Source organism: Gadus macrocephalus, chromosome 1 (assembly GCF_031168955.1).
Source record: "Gadus macrocephalus chromosome 1, ASM3116895v1".
In the NCBI taxonomy this organism is placed as follows: Eukaryota; Metazoa; Chordata; class Actinopteri; order Gadiformes; family Gadidae; genus Gadus; species Gadus macrocephalus.
Window position 1 is genome coordinate 25783498 of NC_082382.1, and position 19273 is coordinate 25802770.

General features: G+C 50.7%; 2 protein-coding genes across 6 annotated transcripts; both read right to left on the reverse strand.

Moving 5' to 3' along the window:
- Positions 1-464: 464 nt before the first annotated feature.
- On the reverse strand, positions 465-16891 carry tmem201 (transmembrane protein 201). 5 transcript variants are annotated; one of them, XM_060059738.1, is made up of 11 exons: positions 16665-16891; positions 16069-16189; positions 15607-15801; positions 14494-14673; positions 13221-13552; positions 11876-12091; positions 7704-7900; positions 6163-6225; positions 4748-5038; positions 4304-4426; positions 465-2440 (listed from the first exon to the last, which is right to left on the reverse strand). In XM_060059738.1, exons 1-11 carry the CDS (start codon positions 16787-16789, stop codon positions 2343-2345), a joined length of 1941 nt encoding a protein of 646 aa, XP_059915721.1. In that variant the 5' UTR covers positions 16790-16891; the 3' UTR covers positions 465-2342. The 5 variants fall into 5 exon arrangements, 3 of the variants coding, with proteins under 3 accessions (XP_059915721.1, XP_059915712.1, XP_059915730.1); XM_060059729.1 differs by having other exon boundaries at positions 6118-6225; XM_060059747.1 differs by lacking the exon at positions 6163-6225.
- foxl2l (forkhead box L2-like) lies at positions 16665-18697 on the reverse strand. Its single transcript, XM_060059902.1, has one exon. It carries the CDS (start codon positions 18547-18549, stop codon positions 17710-17712), a length of 840 nt encoding a protein of 279 aa, XP_059915885.1. The 5' UTR covers positions 18550-18697; the 3' UTR covers positions 16665-17709.
- Positions 18698-19273: the final 576 nt, after the last annotated feature.

Genomic DNA, 19273 nt, shown 5'->3' on the forward strand with positions numbered 1-19273 from the left:
TTGGGCCACTGTTTTACAGTTTTTTGACTTCATTGAATGATGATGTATGTGAGCCCTTTGCACTGATAAAAATACTGACCATTCATGTGGCTGTTTGAGCATGGAAAACATGAAATGAATGTATGTTGGTTCAATTAACATACCGTACATAGGTTATGATTCTGGATGATTTTTTAGGTAGTGGCCATCCCCAAAATGCACCAGAATACAGGAAATCATATCTACCAAATTCAAAATTGTGTAGCTTCTCTCAGCTCACGTTTAGTTGAAGTGTGCAGTCATGTGGCCCTCCGATGGTTATGATGAAAAATGTGGCCCTGTTTATCATGAAAGTTGCCCATCCCTGATTTAGACGAACTGCTCTTCACTCAGTTATCATATAACGTGTCCGTTTAATTCAATGGCCTTTATTGCCACAAGAGGGGGTACTTAAGTTGTGTCTTGGTCAAAGAATTGGAAGGGAGTGATTGAAAACCCTCTCAAAAATTATTTTAATTTTCTAAAGAACGTCCACCACTGAAACAATCATCCAATAGTTACAACACAGTCCAGAAAACGAAATTAATTTTTAAACTCATCGAACATTTCCTCTGACAATAAATTAATTGCCCATGCATCGTTTCAATTTAATAAAACAAAAACAAGTCACAATTAATTAAATCAAAGTAATAACAATTTGAGTTAGACGATTTGCAATTGGTTGTCGTGTGGTTTTCATAGAATATTTTTTTACTACACGCATTGTGTTTGGATTAAAACCTAATATTCCAGATCTGGACCGTTTTAAAACCGGTTGTATCTCAGTAGGCATCGGTTACATGTGAACAGGTAGTTTAGGGTAACATAAGTCATTCAAACAGCTCCGTGCGGTCAGGGTGCTTTCATTCTGAGTTTCAGTAGCAGTTGGTAGTTTCTCTTAGTCATTATGAATAGAGGAAAAGAGAAAAGAGGGGTACATCAATATACAATTTATAAATAAAAACAGTGCTTTAATAAGCAATCACACAATTATCTGGAGTTCATACTTGCAGCCCCCAAAATGTCTCAGCATTGGCAATGCTAACACCGCAAAAAAGTGTACCGTCATTCGACAAATCATTTCTCTTTGAGAAAAAAACCCCCACCTTCAAAAGACTGACAAACTGTGGACACAATACAGTAGTCTCTTGTAAACTGTGGACACAATACAGTAGTCTCTTGTAAATGATACATTCAACACACAAGTCATCGATTCACCTTTTTCCTTCAATACAAACAAAAGGAGCCAAACTATAATGCATGATCCCACATCCGAAAGCAGACAGATATAAAATGTTCTATTCGAACGTAAACCGCCAAGATAAACATACAAAACAACACTCAATAGACAAGTCATTTAGCTAAAGATGCAGGCATAACAGCACCACACAACCTGTGACACAGGCAATACACTTTCTCTAAAGCAAAATTAATATAAATACTAACGCCGAATCTAATCTAACGCTTAGATTCCAGATACACGACTTCTCTGAAAAACATGCACATCTGTGAAAGGTGAAAACCTTGAGTCAAACGGTCCGGTGCCTTACTCAAAAAACACACACACACACACACACACACACACACACACACACACACACACACACACACACACACACACACACACACACACACACACACACACACACACACACACACACACACACACACACTTGTTTCTTTTGTAACTTTTGAGATTATGGAAAGTTGTGTTAAAATGCACAATAAATACTGAGTCCAGATCTCAAAAGAACACAGGTTCTCTGAAAGGTAGGTTTAAGTCCTGTAGTGTGTGCTCCATGTACAACTGGAACACAGAATAAGTGGGCGTTCATGTTGCGCTGTTTGCTTAACAAGTGGCCGACCATACGTTAACTCCTATGGGGGGGGGGTCAGTGTTAAGTATGATTCCATGTGCAGCACTCGTTTTATTGCACATTTTTACAACCTCGACCGACCTCCCCTCGCCATGAGTTTGAGTTCTGGAACATTGTCATGTTTAATTTGGACGTGTGACTCCTCCTTTCAGCGCGTTTGGACTAACCACAGATTTAAGACGCGTCACATTTTTCTTTTAAAGGGGACAGAGTGGGGAGTTTCAAGGCTGTGATGAACAAGCATAGACCCTCCCCGTCACCTCAGACTCAGACGGTCAAACAGAACCACAGCTCACTGGTCCTTGGGCCGAGCCTCAGGGAGCGGGAACCGAACCACGTCCTGCACCGTCTATGGAGGACGGCTCGCTCAGGATGACACTGACTGGATGAAAGGCCGAGCGAGGCCGACTCAGTGGACCAGGAGAGTGGGGGGGGGGGTCCCCTGGTTCACGCCCAGCTGCGGTACACGTAGAGGGCTGAGAAGATGAGATTGACACTCAAGCTGGCCAATAGGAGCCCCGGCCACACGAACCGCTTGACCAAACCTGAGGAGAAACGTCATCAAATGATCCATTAGATACTAGGACAGGGAGGGTGACTAACCATTGATCCATTAGGTACTAGGACAGGGAGGGGGACTAACCATTGATCCATTAGGTACTAGGACAGGGAGGGGGACTAACCATTGATCCATTAGGTACTAGGACAGGGAGGGGGACTAACCATTGATCCATTAGGTACTAGGACAGGGAGGGGGACTAACCATTGATCCATTAGGTACTAGGACAGGGAGGGGGACTAACCATTGATCCATTAGGTACTAGGACAGGGAGGGGGACTAACCATTGATCCATTAGGTACTAGGACAGGGAGGGGGACTAACCATTGATCCATTAGGTACTAGGACAGGGAGGGGGACTAACCATTGATCCATTAGGTACTAGGACAGGGAGGGGGACTAACCATTGATCCATTAGGTACTAGGACAGGGAGGGGGACTAACCATTGATCCATTAGGTACTAGGACAGGGAGGGGGACTAACCATTGATCCATTAGGTACTAGGACAGGGAGGGGGACTAACCATTGATCCATTAGATACTAGGACAGGGAGGGGGACTAACCATTGATCCATTAGGTACTAGGACAGGGAGGGGGACTAACCATTGATCCATTAGGTACTAGGACAGGGAGGGGGACTAACCATTGATCCATTAGGTACTAGGACAGGGAGGGGGACTAACCATTGATCCATTAGGTACTAGGACAGGGAGGGGGACTAACCATTGATCCATTAGGTACTAGGACAGGGAGGGGGACTAACCATTGATCCATTAGATACTAGGACAGGGAGGGGGACTAACCATTGATCCATTAGGTACTAGGACAGGGAGGGGGACTAACCATTGATCCATTAGGTACTAGGACAGGGAGGGGGACTAACCATTGATCCATTAGGTACTAGGACAGGGAGGGTGACTAACCATTGATCCATTAGGTACTAGGACAGGGAGGGGGACTAACCATTGATCCATTAGGTACTAGGACAGGGAGGGGGACTAACCATTGATCCATTAGGTACTAGGACAGGGAGGGGGACTAACCATTGATCCATTAGGTACTAGGACAGGGAGGGGGACTAACCATTGATCCATTAGGTACTAGGACAGGGAGGGGGACTAACCATTGATCCATTAGGTACTAGGACAGGGAGGGGGACTAACCATTGATCCATTAGGTACTAGGACAGGGAGGGGGACTAACCATTGATCCATTAGGTACTAGGACAGGGAGGGGGACTAACCATTGATCCATTAGGTACTAGGACAGGGAGGGGGACTAACCATTGATCCATTAGGTACTAGGACAGGGAGGGGGACTAACCATTGATCCATTAGGTACTAGGACAGGGAGGGGGACTAACCATTGATCCATTAGGTACTAGGACAGGGAGGGGGACTAACATTTTTTTATTTATATCATAAACATATATCATAAACACTATAGAGGGAAGAGTGATTGAGTGAATAGGAACGATCTCAAAACCAGCGACTGAAAGACCATAGGCCTCATCTCTCTCATGTGATGTTCACCTAAAGCCCTGGGTGCTGGTGTCTCCCCTCTAGCGTGCTGGTGTCTCCCCTCTAGCCTGCTGGTGTCTCCTCTCTAGCCTGCTGGTGTCTCCTCTCTAGCGTGCTGGTGTCTCCTCTCTAGCGTGCTGGTGTCTCCTCTCTAGCGTGCTGGTGTCTCCTCTCTAGCGTGCTGGTGTCTCCTCTCTAGCGTGCTGGTGTCTCCTCTCTAGCGTGCTGGTGTCTCCTCTCTCTAGCGTGCTGGTGTCTCCTCTCTAGCGTGCTGTGGTGTTAACCTAAAGCTCAGTGTGCTCAGTGTGCTGGTGAGCGCTCCACCCACCAGGTGACGTAGCGGCGGGCTCCAGCCCCTGCGTGGTGGTGTCCACCATGCAGGCAGAGGACCCGGAGGAGCTGCCCTTCTGCTGCCCGACCACGCTGCCGTCGCCCTGGAAGGACCTCAGCTCTGAGGGGGAACAGAGGACACCTCACTCACCATGTGGACGCCACTACCCCCCAGGGCTACCGGCAGCCCAAACCAGTAGCAACAGGATCATGTACCTGTCAATGGACTGCATCTACACAGCGCTTTTCTAACCAGTGGCCATTCAAAGCCCTTTACAATATGGCCTCACATCCACGCACCCATCCACCCCCCTGCAGCCGGCTCGTCAAGAGCCGGGGATCGAACCAGCAACCTTCAGGTTACCAGCCAACCCGCTCTACCCGCTGGGCTACTGCCGCCCCTGGTACAACCATAACCATAGTTACCGGGGTCCGACCTTACCGCTGTGGCCCGGGTAGGGGGTGAGGTCGGGAGCGCAGCGACCGCTGCAGACCGAGGGGGCGGGCTCAGCGTAGCAGTGGTTGGGGGAGAGGGGCGGGGAGAGGGGCGGGGACATGGGCAGGGGCTCGGCCTCGTGGGAGAAGAGGCGGAGCTTGCGGCCGCTGATGTTGAGGCGGGCGGGGCTTATGAGGGGCCGTCTCTGGCGGGCGGAGCTGGAGGTGGAGGTCACGGAGCCCGCCAGGGAGGGGGCCGGGGACGAGGGCCGGCTCCCGGACTTCAGGGAGAAGTAATCTGGGGGCCGGACACACGAGCGTTAAGAACCAACGACCACCGCCACACGGACATTAAGAACCAACGACCACCGCCACACGGACATTAAGAACCAACGACCACCGCCACACGGACATTAAGAACCAACGACCACCGCCACACGGACATTAAGAACCAACGACCACCGCCACACGGACATTAAGAACCAACGACCACCGCCACACGGACATTAAGAACCAACGACCACCGCCACACGGACATTAAGAACCAACGACCACCGCCACACGGACATTAAGAACCAACGACCACCGCCACACGGACATTAAGAACCAACGACCACCGCCACACGGACATTAAGAACCAACGACCACCGCCACACGGACATTAAGAACCAACGACCACCGCCACACGGACATTAAGAACCAACGACCACCGCCACACGGACATTAAGAACCAACGACCACCGCCACACGGACATTAAGAACCAACGACCACCGCCACACGGACATTAAGAACCAACGACCACCGCCACACGGACATTAAGAACCAACGACCACCGCCACACGGACATTAAGAACCAACGACCACCGCCACACGGACATTAAGAACCAACGACCACCGCCACACGGACATTAAGAACCAACGACCACCGCCACACGGACATTAAGAACCAACGACCACCGCCACACGGACATTAAGAACCAACGACCACCGCCACACGGACATTAAGAACCAACGACCACCGCCACACGGACATTAAGAACCAACGACCACCGCCACACGGACATTAAGAACCAACGACCACCGCCACACGGACATTAAGAACCAACGACCACCGCCACACGGACATTAAGAACCAACGACGTGCTGTCAGTGTGACAGAGTACAGGCGCTGGTAGCGCTGCGAGAGGCGTGTTCTGAAGAGGCTTCGTTTGTTAGCGGTGGTGAGTAAGACGGTCTCTTAGACACTAAGTGTACAGAGGGTCCACAGATAGGCGCTACTCCGTGGTCGGTCTGCACACAGAGCTTCGGGTCCTCCTGCGCGGTTCATGCGGGCTCAGTCGCCGGCAGAAGGCGACTGAAGGCGGTCGGAGCGGTACCTGATGACGGAGAGTCCTGGCACTGGGAGGCGGTCGGAGCGGTACCTGATGACGGAGAGTCCTGGCACTGGGAGGCCGGGCGGCTGCCGCTGAAGAGGTAGCCCGAGTCTGGAAGTAAAGCGTCGCAAATCAGTTAGAGAGGAAGACCGTCAGACACCGTCATGGGCTCAGGCACTGAGACCCACCACAGAGAATCATTATCAGATCAAAAGACTAAACTCAAGCACCCTCCAAATACTGCGGATATTATGGAGCCGATAACGGCTCAAAGACGGAGGATGGGCTGCGAAACACGAGCCAGGGCGTCCTGAGCTCCAGCAGGCCCTGCAGATCCTCCACTGCTGGGTCTGACGTCTCCCAGCAGAGGATGGGGGACAAGAAGACCGACGAAACAAGACCACCAACAGGGCTGGCCGGTGAATAGGACACATGTGACATCATATCTAATCAGTAGAATAATACCAGAACCCCTAATTACAGATAAAAATAAATCAACTAAAAGATTAATCATCTAGCAAGGCACCAGTAAGTAAGCCCCAGTACCAGACAGCAACATGGGGTCAAACCCCCCGGCCCCCAGTACCAGACAGCAACATGGGGTCAAACCCCCCGGCCCCCAGTACCAGAGACCAGCGTGGGGTCAAACCCCCTGGCCCCCAGTACCAGAGACCAGCGTGGGGTCAAACCCCCTGGCCCCCAGTACCAGAGACCAGCGTGGGGTCAAACCCCCTGGCCCCCAGTACCAGAGACCAGCGTGGGGTCAAACCCCCTGGCCCCCAGTACCAGAGACCAGCGAGGGGTCAAACCCCCTGGCCCCCAGTACCAGAGACCAGCGTGGGGTCAAACCCCCTGGCCCCCAGTACCAGAGACCAGCATGGGGTCAAACCCCCTGGCCCCCAGTACCAGAGACCAGCGTGGGGTCAAACCCCCTGGCCCCCAGTACCAGAGACCAGCGTGGGGTCAAACCCCCTGGCCCCCAGTACCAGAGACCAGCGTGGGGTCAAACCCCCTGGCCCCCAGTACCAGAGACCAGCGTGGGGTCAAACCCCCTGGCCCCCAGTACCAGAGACCAGCGTGGGGTCAAACCCCCTGGCCCCCAGTACCAGAGACCAGCGTGGGGTCAAACCCCCTGGCCCCCAGTACCAGAGACCAGCGAGGGGTCAAACCCCCTGGCCCCCAGTACCAGAGACCAGCGTGGGGTCAAACCCCCTGGCCCCCAGTACCAGAGACCAGCGTGGGGTCAAACCCCCTGGCCCCCAGTACCAGAGACCAGCGTGGGGTCAAACCCCCTGGCCCCCAGTACCAGAGACCAGCGTGGGGTCAAACCCCCTGGCCCCCCACTGGCTAACGCTGTGCTAACGGCGCGCTTACTATGTGCTCACGCCGCCCTACGCCGCCCTACGCCGCGCTACGGCGCCCTACGCCGCGCTACGGCGCCCTACGCCGCGCTACGCCGCCCTACGCCGCGCTACGCCGCCCTACGCCGCGCTACGCCGCCCTACGCCGCGCTACGCCGCGCTACGGCGCCCTACGCCACGCTACGGCGCCCTACGCCGCGCTACGGCGCCCTACGGCGCTACCCTTACCCGTCCTGGTGAGGGAGGGGATGGTGCCCAGGCACAGGGCCCTGTTGAGCCGCCCGGGGAGGGAGGACGGGGAGGCCCGGCGCTCGGGGGGGGCCCGGCGGCCGGGGGCCAGCTTGGAGAGGCTGGGGGGCGGGGTGGGGATGAAGGGGTCCGTCAGGCCGGGGTAGAGCGGCGGCGGCGGCTGGCCCGCCAGGTACCTGCAACACCAGAACACACCGGTCGGCAAACACGTTCCCACGCTGGTGTTCAGAGGCCGGTACAGCTCTGGGAAACTCCCCGGGGTTAAACTACGGGCGTTCCGGCCCCCGCCTGCAGACCTACGGCCAGGCCCTGAACTACGACCCGTGTTCCCCAACACAGGAGCTACAGAAAGGGGAACTCTATAAAGTGAAGAGGAAGCTGGTCAGCGTGAGGCCAACTCACTGCAGAACCACAGCGTCCCCCAGATCAGCCAATCGCGAGGCTGCTCGATGCCTACCGTCGGATTAGTTTCACTTTGTTTTTCTTTTGTGACTCAATTGTAGTTTAAGAAGGACAAAATAAAAACGTTAGTAACTATTATGAAATGGTTAATTTTAATAGCACTTGCTGTCAGAGGACTGAAGGTAAAACATGGGAGAAGACCAACGCATCATTTTACACGTTACTTTATTACAGTTCAAAACACAGCAATGTGGCAGGAGTTGTTTCAGCGAGTACATGAACGTGAACTCAGCATTTTCACAGCCTCTCAAAATTCACAACCAAATAACCCTCAAAGCAGTTTCCCAACGATCAAAAATCGATTGAGACTGTTCCGTAACTAATCTTCTCCAGGCATCGTCTAGAGTAGACTATGGACACAGAACTACAATAAGTTGATAATAACATCGGTCCAAATTCTAAAGGCAAGTAACAGATTAAGGAAATCCTACACCGGAGATGAGCTTATGTCTGGTCTGGCTGCTGAGAATAAAAAGCCATTCCCATAAACTCACATGTTCAACATCGGGCTTCATAACAATTTACAATGGCAGGATCTATTTTGATAATAATTATTCTGTTAACACATCACAGCCTTTCGGGAAGGGTTTGAATAATTCAGCATGTGGTTGACAGGTCGGACTGGATATGAATAAGCAGTATGTCACCGCTGATGTCGTTGACGTTGATAGATGGCGTAACGTGTGTTTCAGAAAGAGACTGCCAAGACATGCATTCACACACATGTTCTTTGAGTTTGTTAAAAGAAACGACAAACGTGTTGTGTTTTAAATATACGTTCTGTATAATGTACTTCAATTAATGCTCCTTTCCAAAAATTAAACACTGGTCTACACGTTATTTTGTTTTTGCAAGTTAAGTAAGTTATTGGGTCATTCACATCCTAAATCATACATACATAAATAAGGGCAGTATAAAAAAAAAATGGCAGGCTTTCTACATTTACAGGATAGTTGGACCAACACTAAATAAATACAGTTGGCAGGAATTGACCTTATAAAAGCTAACATTACGTTTGGTTCTGTATCGTACAATATGAATGAAGTAAGAGTTCCTGCAACACACACACACTTGAAATGAAATCTTTCATAATATGCTTCCGACTGTTTACAAATGTAGATACATGCACAATCACATTTGTCACAATAATGAAATCAAATCAAAGACCCACACAAAAAGAAAAATCAAAACTCCATAGACCTAATTAATTTAGGTAGTCCTTCATAATAAATCCTTTAATCGCTGTAGAAATTAATCTGTAGTGACTCACTTTTCTCCCATCATATTACATAACCGCCTCATACCTTCATATTGGCCTCTACAGCTAGACTAGACTTCTAAAGTAACTCCTCCTGAGGACATCAGGAAGCTCCTGGACCAATAATCTGGGCACAGGACACAGGGCCTAGATAGAAAGATAGCTGATCATAACTCTGGGTTTGGGGTTTGGCAAAGCAATACAGAGACTCCCCCCAGAATAAATAATACTGTCATCGGCGAAGAAAAACATGGCTTTAAAAAACGTTAAAAAATAAAAATAAAAGTACATTCTGTATCCCAGGCTAAAAAGGTGTCATTGGAAAATATTCATGGTATGAACCTTTCAATATAGCGATCACTCCTTTGCTATGACGGACGGAACAGACAATGACCCATCTCTGACTTGCAAGTCAGAAGCAGGTTTTACAGGATGAGAGAAAGCATTCTGCAGGTCTTAGCCTTTCACAATCAGCCGTAAGGCCGGTTCAACTCTGCATTATCTGCTGGCAAATTGAAAGTATGCATAACTTCCATGATTTGGTGTGGCAGTAAAAAATATGATTATTTGAATGATACAGAAATAATAAATGGCATAGATTATACAATTACAATCTAAAAAAGGATTTGGCGTACAGGAATCAATACAATAAGGTCGATTCACATTGTTGAACATGAAGTTCAACAGCCAGGATTAAAAAACTAGGTCGATTATTGAGGTTTTTGTCAGTAAGTGAGACATATTCATGCACCAGTGTTAGGTAGTAAAGTGTAGTGAATGTAGTGATAGTTAGACGGAGAAGGTTTCAGACCAGTAGGAGCAGTTGTCGGTGCCATGTGTTGGCAATTCGTTCTCAAATGACTGGTCGTACGAGACTGTGTACAATATACATATATGGAGATGAAATGTTGCACAACTCATTTACAATAAGCGACACATTGCTCTGTTATTTCCAAACCTCCCACACCTTAGTAAGTTAGTAGAAGTGTCTTCTATTTGTACCGGGGTCAGGAACATCCCTGGACTACCCAGATTAGGATTTCATAGGTGTGCAATGTGCATTGCAACATTTATATAGACCTAAATAAATAAAATCACAGGGAAATGAATGGCTACCCCCCCCAAGTCATGGTCTATTTCCTTAAGAATTGATACCCCCCACCCCCCCCGAAAAAAATCCACCTCACACAGAACACGAGAAACAAATATTTCCCATACAAAATCGAAATTAACGAAAACTCAAAAAGAAATTAAAAGTATTACTACACAGTATTCCCCACAGCCTTTTTTCTACAAAAGGGTTATTCAAATTATTGACGAGCCATCAATTCTTAGAAACGGATCAATGTGGTTTGTTTTAGAAACGTGAAGTGAATTGCATACAATTTGGTTAAGTAAATCATAGTGACGTATTTTTCATAATTTCTTGAATTTCTGTTCCGAAATTGCATTTTGTACTTTTTCACTCCATAATTCTGGAAACCATCTTGGGTATTTAAAGTAAAGTACAGTGAAATGCTTGGTATTCAACTACAGGCAGAAAGTTACCAGCAGAAACAAGAGATAGTATAACAATACAAAAACGGTACCTTCCCATTGGAACAGCTGTGGCCAAACTTAAAAAAGGTGTTAGTATTAAAAGTATATTAGTATACAAATGACAACACACACACACACACACACACACACACACACACACACACACACACACACACACACACACACACACACACACACACACACACACACACACACACACACACACACACACACACACACACACACACACACACACACGCTACAGGAGAGCGTGAAATCCTCTATGTACCAAACGCGTTATTGAAACATGTTTTTTTAACTCCTTTAAAAGTCGATTTAAATATTTAAAACCGCCCCTGCATGAATGCCCAGTCGCCATGTTGATCTAAAAGACAGAAAGAAGGTGTCATCACAAAGCCTCCTTAGTAGGAGGGGCTGTTTTGGTTAGTTAATGGTGCATTACTGGAGCAGTCCCAAAAAACTAAACACAGAAATGTTCAGCTTTTGTCTTTGAAGACCCGGAGGCCTAGTATAGACCAGGCTGCAGAACCAGGAGAACTCTTATAGACCAGGCTGCAGAACCAGGAGAACTCTTATAGAACAGGCTGCAGAACCAGGAGAACTCTTATAGAGCAGGCGGCAGAACCAGGAGAACTCTTATAGAACAGGCTGCAGAACCAGGAGACCTCTTATAGAACAGGCTGCAGAACCAGGAGAACTCTTATAGAGCAGGCGGCAGAACCAGGAGAACTATTATAGAACAGGCTCCAGAACTCTTATAGAACAGGCTGCAGAACCAGGAGAGCTCTTATAGAACAGGCTGCCTGCTGCAGGCCCCAAGTCGTAGCGAGTGGGTGTCTAGTCTACAGGTGTTTACTGTTGGGGTTCTGACCTTCGACCCCGGGCTCTTCTGGGACCGACCGACTTGCGCGTTGCCAAGGCGGCTCCGAAGCAGACCAGGCAGCAGAGGGCGGCGGTCCCCCGCTTGGCGGCGTCCAGCCAGCCGGGGGCGCCGGCCAGGTACCCCTCGCCCAGGTACCCCTCGCCCAGGTAGAGCACCAGGAGCAGCAGCCACAGCACGGCCGCCACGGCGTCGATCCTCCTCAACCTGGGGGCGCCGGAGCAGAGGTCAGGGGTCACCTCTGGATTAAAGGGCTCTGATGCATGAGAACCTCAACGGCTGGGGTCACTGTGGGCTGGACTGTTATCAACCCTCCGGCGGCACTGGGTTTGATCCACTTGACAATAATGGAATACAGATATGGGTGGTGGAAGTTACCTCGTTGTCACCCATTAGTGTTTGAAGCCCCTCTGTTAGGGTCATGGGCTTGGAGATCATTATTAGGGGTTCACCCATATGGATTTTTTAGGGCCGATAAAAATTTCTCTCCCTCTAAAGCCCGCTCCACCCTCCACCTGGTGGCATGGTGGGGCCCTCTAAAGCCCGCTCCACCCTCCACCTGGTGGCATGGTGGGGCCCTTAGAGCCCGCTCCACCCTCCACCTGGTGGCATGGTGGGGCCCTCTAAAGCCCGCTCCACCCTCCACCTGGTGGCATGGCGGGGCCCTCTAAAGCCCGCTCCACCCTCCACCTGGTGGCATGGTGGGGCCCTCTAAAGCCCGCTCCACCCTCCACCTGGTGGCATGGTGGGGCCCTTAGAGCCCGCTCCACCCTCCACCTGGTGGCATGGCGGGGCCCTTAGAGCCCGCTCCACCCTCCACCTGGTGGCATGGCGGGGCCCTTAGAGCCCGCTCCACCCTCCACCTGGTGGCATGGCGGGGCCCTTAGAGCCCGCTCCACCCTCCACCTGGTGGCATGGCGGGGCCCTTAGAGCCCGCTCCACCCTCCACCTGGTGGCATGGCGGGGCCCTTAGAGCCCGCTCCACCCTCCACCTGGTGGCATGGCGGGGCCCTTAGAGCCCGCTCCACCCTTCACCTGGTGGCATAGCAGGGCCCTTAGAGCCCGCTCCACCCTCCACCTGGTGGCATGGTGGGGCCCTCTAAAGCCCGCTCCACCCTCCACCTGGTGGCATGGTGGGGCCCTTAGAGCCCGCTCCACCCTCCACCTGGTGGCATGGTGGGGCCCTTTAAAGCCCGCTCCACCCTCCACCTGGTGGGGCCCTTAGAGCCCGCTCCACCCTCCACCTGGTGGCATGGCGGGGCCCTTAGAGCCCGCTCCACCCTCCACCCTCCACCTGAGCTGTGCTGATGGAGGCACCGCCGGGGGGACGCCGTACCTGAGGGGTCCGGCGAGGAGGATGGCGGTCACACAGCCCAGCAGCCCCCCGGAGACCACCGCCATCTGGTTGTCCCGGCCGTAGCGCCACCCCTGCCGGGCCGTCTCCATGGCGACGGCCGGGAGCCGCTCCAGCAGGCGGCGCCACGCGGGCCCCCCCCCGGCGCCGCTCTGGTTCTTCTGCCCCGCTCCGGGCAGGCTGGGGGGGGCGGGGTCACCGGGGGGGGCGCTGGACCAGCAGGAGAACAGCACGGCCAGCAGGAAGGCGGCGGTGAGGAAGGCCAGGACGCGCAGCAGGATGACGCCGGCGGGCGTGGCCACGGAGGCGGGGCTCTGGGGGGGGGGGGGAGGAGTCACAGAGACGGACGCGTTACAAAGGACCGGTACACAATGACTCGGGTTTCAGTAGACGTCCCATAGGCGCCGTTGCCTCCGTTCATCCATCATAACTCCTCAGTAGCGACCGGCTCAATAACGGAACCTAACCTTCAACCCGCCGACGGGAAGAAGCGGCGTACTGGGCTGTGAGTGAACGCTGGGGTTTATAGTAGGGGTGGGAAGCTCTTGGCACCTCACCATGCGATTACGATTATGAGGTCAACGATTCCATTATAAAGCGATTATCGATGCGATTTTTTTTATGGACATTTCCATGCGTGATTTTCAAAAATATATACAACCGAGTTTGCTACTGAAGAGTTTGCTAATCACTTCCTACTTTTATAATGATCATTCAAGACATCAACAGATGAATTAACTTGCATAATATTTTATCGGAGAAAAAGCTTTTGTCACAATATGACTTTCTATGAACAATGCAATAATCAATGCAGCTTGCATTAAAACACACTATTAAATTACAAAAATTATCCCTCTCTGGTGAACAGAACTTTGCAGCAGGCGAACCAATAAAAATAATAATTTGCATCGAGACGGAATCGTTCTAGAGAGAACGCTTATTTTTCCCACCCCTAGTTTATAGTCTGATCTGAGGGTTTAGAAGATGAACCCTCTGTCAGACGCAGCCGTCCACAGCTGCCCGGACGGAGACAACCCCCCGCCCGGACGGAGACAACCCCCCCCACCCGCGGAGCTAAAACATCCTCATCACAGAATACCGTCCTTGAGGTCCAAGTAGACTTTGAGATTTTAAACCCATTTTCTCTCAGCCAAGGTGTTATTGAAGTAACATTGACACAATGCTAAATGCTATTAGCATTCTGAAGGTCACAATGCTAAATGCTATTAGCATCCTGAAGGTCACGAGGCACTACCTTGACGAAGCCGTTGTCTGCGTCCCTGCCGCGGCGGAGCTGGTGGGTCAGCAGCCCCGTGCGGAGCTGCCGGTTCTGGTACTTGATGTAGTACTCCACCGCCGCCTGGCACGGCCGGCACAGCCTGTAGGTCTGCTCCAGGTGGTGCTTGTAGGCCTCGACCTCCTCGTCGTAGTTCTCCTGTGAACAGACAGCCGCCGTCGTCTTTAGACGCTCTTTGTACATGGTGACGGTAGTCAACGACCCGCAGGAGCAGGCCACAGTGCCTCATCACGGCAGAGAGACGACCGCGTCGCTGGGACGTCGATATCACAGAGCAGCAGAAGCTGTGTGACGAGGTAAGAGGCTGAGTCACTAAGAGGCTGAGTCACTAAGAGGCTGAGTCACTAAGAGGCTGGAGTCACTAAGAGGCTGGAGTCACTAAGCGGCTGAGTCACTAAGAGGCTGAGTCACTAAGAGGCTGGAGTCACTAAGAGGCTGGAGTCACTGAGAGGTTGGAGTCACTGAGAGGTTGGAGTCACTGAGAGGTTGAGTCACTGAGAGGTTGAGTTCCTAAGAGGTTGAGTCACTGAGAGGTTGAGTCACTGAGAGGTTGAGTCACTAAGAGGTTGAGTCACTGAGAGGTTGAGTCACTGAGAGGTTGAGTCACTGAGAGGCTGAGAGGTTGAGTCACTGAGAGGTTGAGTCACTGAGAGGTTGAGTCACTGAGAGGTTGAGTCACTGAGAGGTTGAGTCACTGAGAGGTTGAGTCACTGAGAGGTTGAGTCACTGAGAGGCTGAGTCACTGAGAGGTTGAGTCACTGAGAGGTTGAGTCACTGAGAGGTTGAGTCACTGAGAGGTTGAGTCACTGAGAGGTTGAGTCACTGAGAGGTTGAGTCACTGAGAGGTTGAGTCACTGAGAGGCTGAGTCACTGAGAGGTTGAGTCACTGAGAGGTTGAGTCACTGAGAGGTTGAGTCACTGAGAGGTTGAGTCACTGAGAGGTTGAGTCCCTGAGAGGTTGAGTCCCTGAGAGGTTGAGTCCCTGAGAGGCTGGGGAGCAGTGTTGGGGCTGAACCGTGCGGGAGCAGCAGTGACTGTGGGGAGCACGTCCTCGTCGACGGCCATACGTACGTCGTCCCGGGGGGTGAAGGACGCCAGCTGCTTGATCTTGGACGACTGGTTGTTGTTGCACTTCCGGCAGAGCAGCATCTGCGTGTTGACCCACTGCAGGGTCCGGGGGGGGTCGGACGGGGGCAGGCTGGCCGACACCCCGTGGTTCAGGTTCTCCAGGTACTGGGCCGGGATGGGCTTGTTGTAGTCCCCGTTCTGAGGGTCACAGACGGTGAGAACATACGGCCAGAGGGAGCTTCAAGAGGATCTACATCTTCGGCAGGAACTCTATCATTTAGCCAACATTTATGGTTAATAACATATTGGTCATTATTTCTCCATCAATACTTCTTATACTTTGGTGATATTCTATATTTTGGGGGATATATTTCTTGCATATTATTACCATTTTAACTATTGATTGTCTGATTCCATCCTCATTACTGTTCTGTAGTTGCTCTGTGATAACCACATGCACCATACCTCTTGAAAGCCATTGTACTGCTCACAGGTGGGACAGTCCCAGCAATTGCGGTTTCCATAGGGCACCACGGTGCTCTGGCTGCAGAACCAGCAGTTGACGTTGGCATGGGTGGGCTTCTTTCTGTAAAGCGGAGAGCGTTTGCACATATGACCCATCGTATGATTGACAGCTTCAAATGGCCGCGTGCGTAAAGATAGATAAGTGCCAACTGTGGTATTATATTAGAGCATTCAATCGAGTAATAAGTGATGTGTAGCTGATGTTACATAATGTTACATAACATATTCATAACAAAGTTGTAACACATTCACAAAACATAAGAAGACCGGTGCCATTAAGCGAAAAAATTATAGCGCCAGTGCCGTGTTGACGTTCACAACATGGCAGCAAGCATTCACGACACGTAACCCAATATTAAACAGTCGTCAGGCTAATAGTTGTCTAGGTTTTCATGAATTGCAAACGCAAAACCATAACAAATATATAACGGGGTAATTTAGGTGCATACAGCACCACAACAACACACCACAACAACACACCCCTGAACGCCTGGTTCGGCCGCAGCGCAAACATGCTAAGGTAAGAAGCCTCTTACCTTGTGGCGACTTTATAGATGAGCGCTCCGCCGGAGACGAGCGCTGCGGCCCCGACGCCCCCGTACAGGACCTCGGGGTGCTCGTCGAGGAACCGGCGTATGGTCTCCATCTCCCGGGGGTACATAGAGCGAGGCTAGCAGAACATGAGCGATGTGGTGAAGGTAGCAGCCGTGGCAGAATAGGCGCGCACGCTTTCCGCCTATCACCCCCATGCGGCGGAACCGGAAAAGACGTCACTGTTGTGGGCGGGTTTATGACCTACGTCACTGGAACTCGTTTCACACCTGAGATCTTGTGATTATTTACATGAGGGCTGTTTGGCTTTTCTTTTTTTTTTTACTATTTAATTAATAAACAAAATAAATACAAACTATGTTGTAAATTCAAGTGGCCGTATAGTCGTATGTTTCCTACGTTTGAGTGCGCAAAGAAAAAACAAAATGTAAGCAATACAAACCAAATGATATTCATTCAATCAACATTTTAGTCTAACTAAAATGTTGTGGTGTAGTGATGGGTCTAAATAAACAATGAGGGTTTTAATGCAAAAATATAACTTTATTGAAATATAACTTTCATGGAGAAAAAAAAGAACAGTAAAAAACTTGAGCCTACATCACATAGTAAAAGTAGTCAAAGTGCCTGATAAGTGGTAAACTAGCACACCGAGGATAGGATGTGCGTTGTAATACATTCAATGAATCAGATAACACCAAAGAAACGAAATAAATAACAGTGGTGGCCAACAGCCACAACACGCCAGTCTCTGCACAATACCATGCGAAAAACACTCAACGAAGGAACTTAGAGAATAGGCTAAAATAAGATATTGGATGTAATGTCGATGCATATTTGGTCCCTTTGACATTTGACCACTGTGTTTAGTATAATGGTTGTTGTTGTTTTTTTTAACTAAAAAGACAATTAGACCATTAGATGCAGACGCACTTATCTGTGTAGCTGAACAAACGTGAACGTATATTTTAATCCAAAAACTAAAAAAACTCAGCACTATTCAAAAGAAGACAGTTGCATTACTGACGGTCACACGTAGTAGCTCGCCAAGGACACGCTGCCTCCGTCCGGGGTCAGGGGCTGGGCCAGGCCCCCGTAGGGGCACCCTCCGTGGGGTACCAGCACGGACGGGTGGCGATGGGCCCCGAGAGGAGGGTGGAAGTGACCCGGGGTGTAGTAGCCGCCCATCGTGCCGGCTGTGAATCCATTCGGCGAGATACAGCGAGCGTGTCCGTTGATGAGCGACGTTGACCCGTAACCCCCGGTGGTCTGCGGCGCAGAGCCCGGGTGACACAGCGCCCACGACCCGCTGACATACTGGGCCGACTGCATGTAGACGTGTTTCTCCGGCAGTGCGTGCACGTACAGGGGCTCGTTGTAGTCCACAGGGGACCCGGGCAGGTAGGGTAGGCCCGGCGCCCTGAAGGGTCTCCGGACCCGCTTCCTCCGTCGGAAGTTGCCGCACTCGAACATGTCTTCAAACGCGGGATCCACGATCCAGAAGCTGCCTTTCCCGTCCCCTCGGTTTTCTCTGGGGATCTTCACGAAGCACTCGTTCAGACTCAGGTTGTGTCGGATGCTGTTCTGCCAGCCTTTTTTATTCTTCTCGTAGAAAGGGAACTTGTCGATGATGTATTCGTATATCCCACTCAGAGTTTGCCTTCTCTCGCTGCTCTCCTTGATTGCCATCGCGATGAGAGCGACGTAGGAGTACGGGGGTTTGTCGAGGAGATGGTCCTGGGCCACGTCTGCCCCCGTCGTCCTCTCTAAAGGAGTCAAGGAGCAGCCCTCCTGCTCGGCCTTCGTCCACATGGTGCCAACATCCAGAAGTCCTGCTCCTTGATCACCGGTAGTTTTGCCCTCGTCCATGACCGTCTATTCTCGGTTCCCGGTAAGAAAATATGCTGCCAAACGGGAGAGCGCCGGTGCCTAGGTGCTGCGCGTGCTGAACCCTCCCACAGGTTGGGAAGTTGGCGGTTCGTCGTTTCATGTGCCGATTTTCCCACGGTTTGAAAATGGGGTGAAATTGGGGTCACACGTCTGTAATGTCTGCGCAGGGACGGAAGTACAATATTGACATCCCATCAAAGACTGGCACTTGTGATGTGTGTGCTTGATGTCGAGGATCAAATAAAGAGAGTTCAACATTTGCCTCACGATTGTGAAATCTTTCACAAAGCTTTTATTAATAAGACAACATGAATAAATACCATGTATGCTTAATTTATTACATACAAATAACAACAGTAAACACACACACACACACACACACACACACACACACACACACACACACACACACACACACACACACACACACACACACAGGTGCACGTACATACACACACAAACAAACACAAACCGGAACACACACACACAGGTGCACGCACATACACACACAAACAAACAAAAGCTGGAACACACACACAGGTGCACGCACACACACACACACACACACACACACACTCACACACACAAACTCACACACACACTCACACACACACACACTCACACACACACACACACACACACACACACACACACTACAGATGGACACACAGTCACACAGCACATACCAGCCTATCCATGCCAA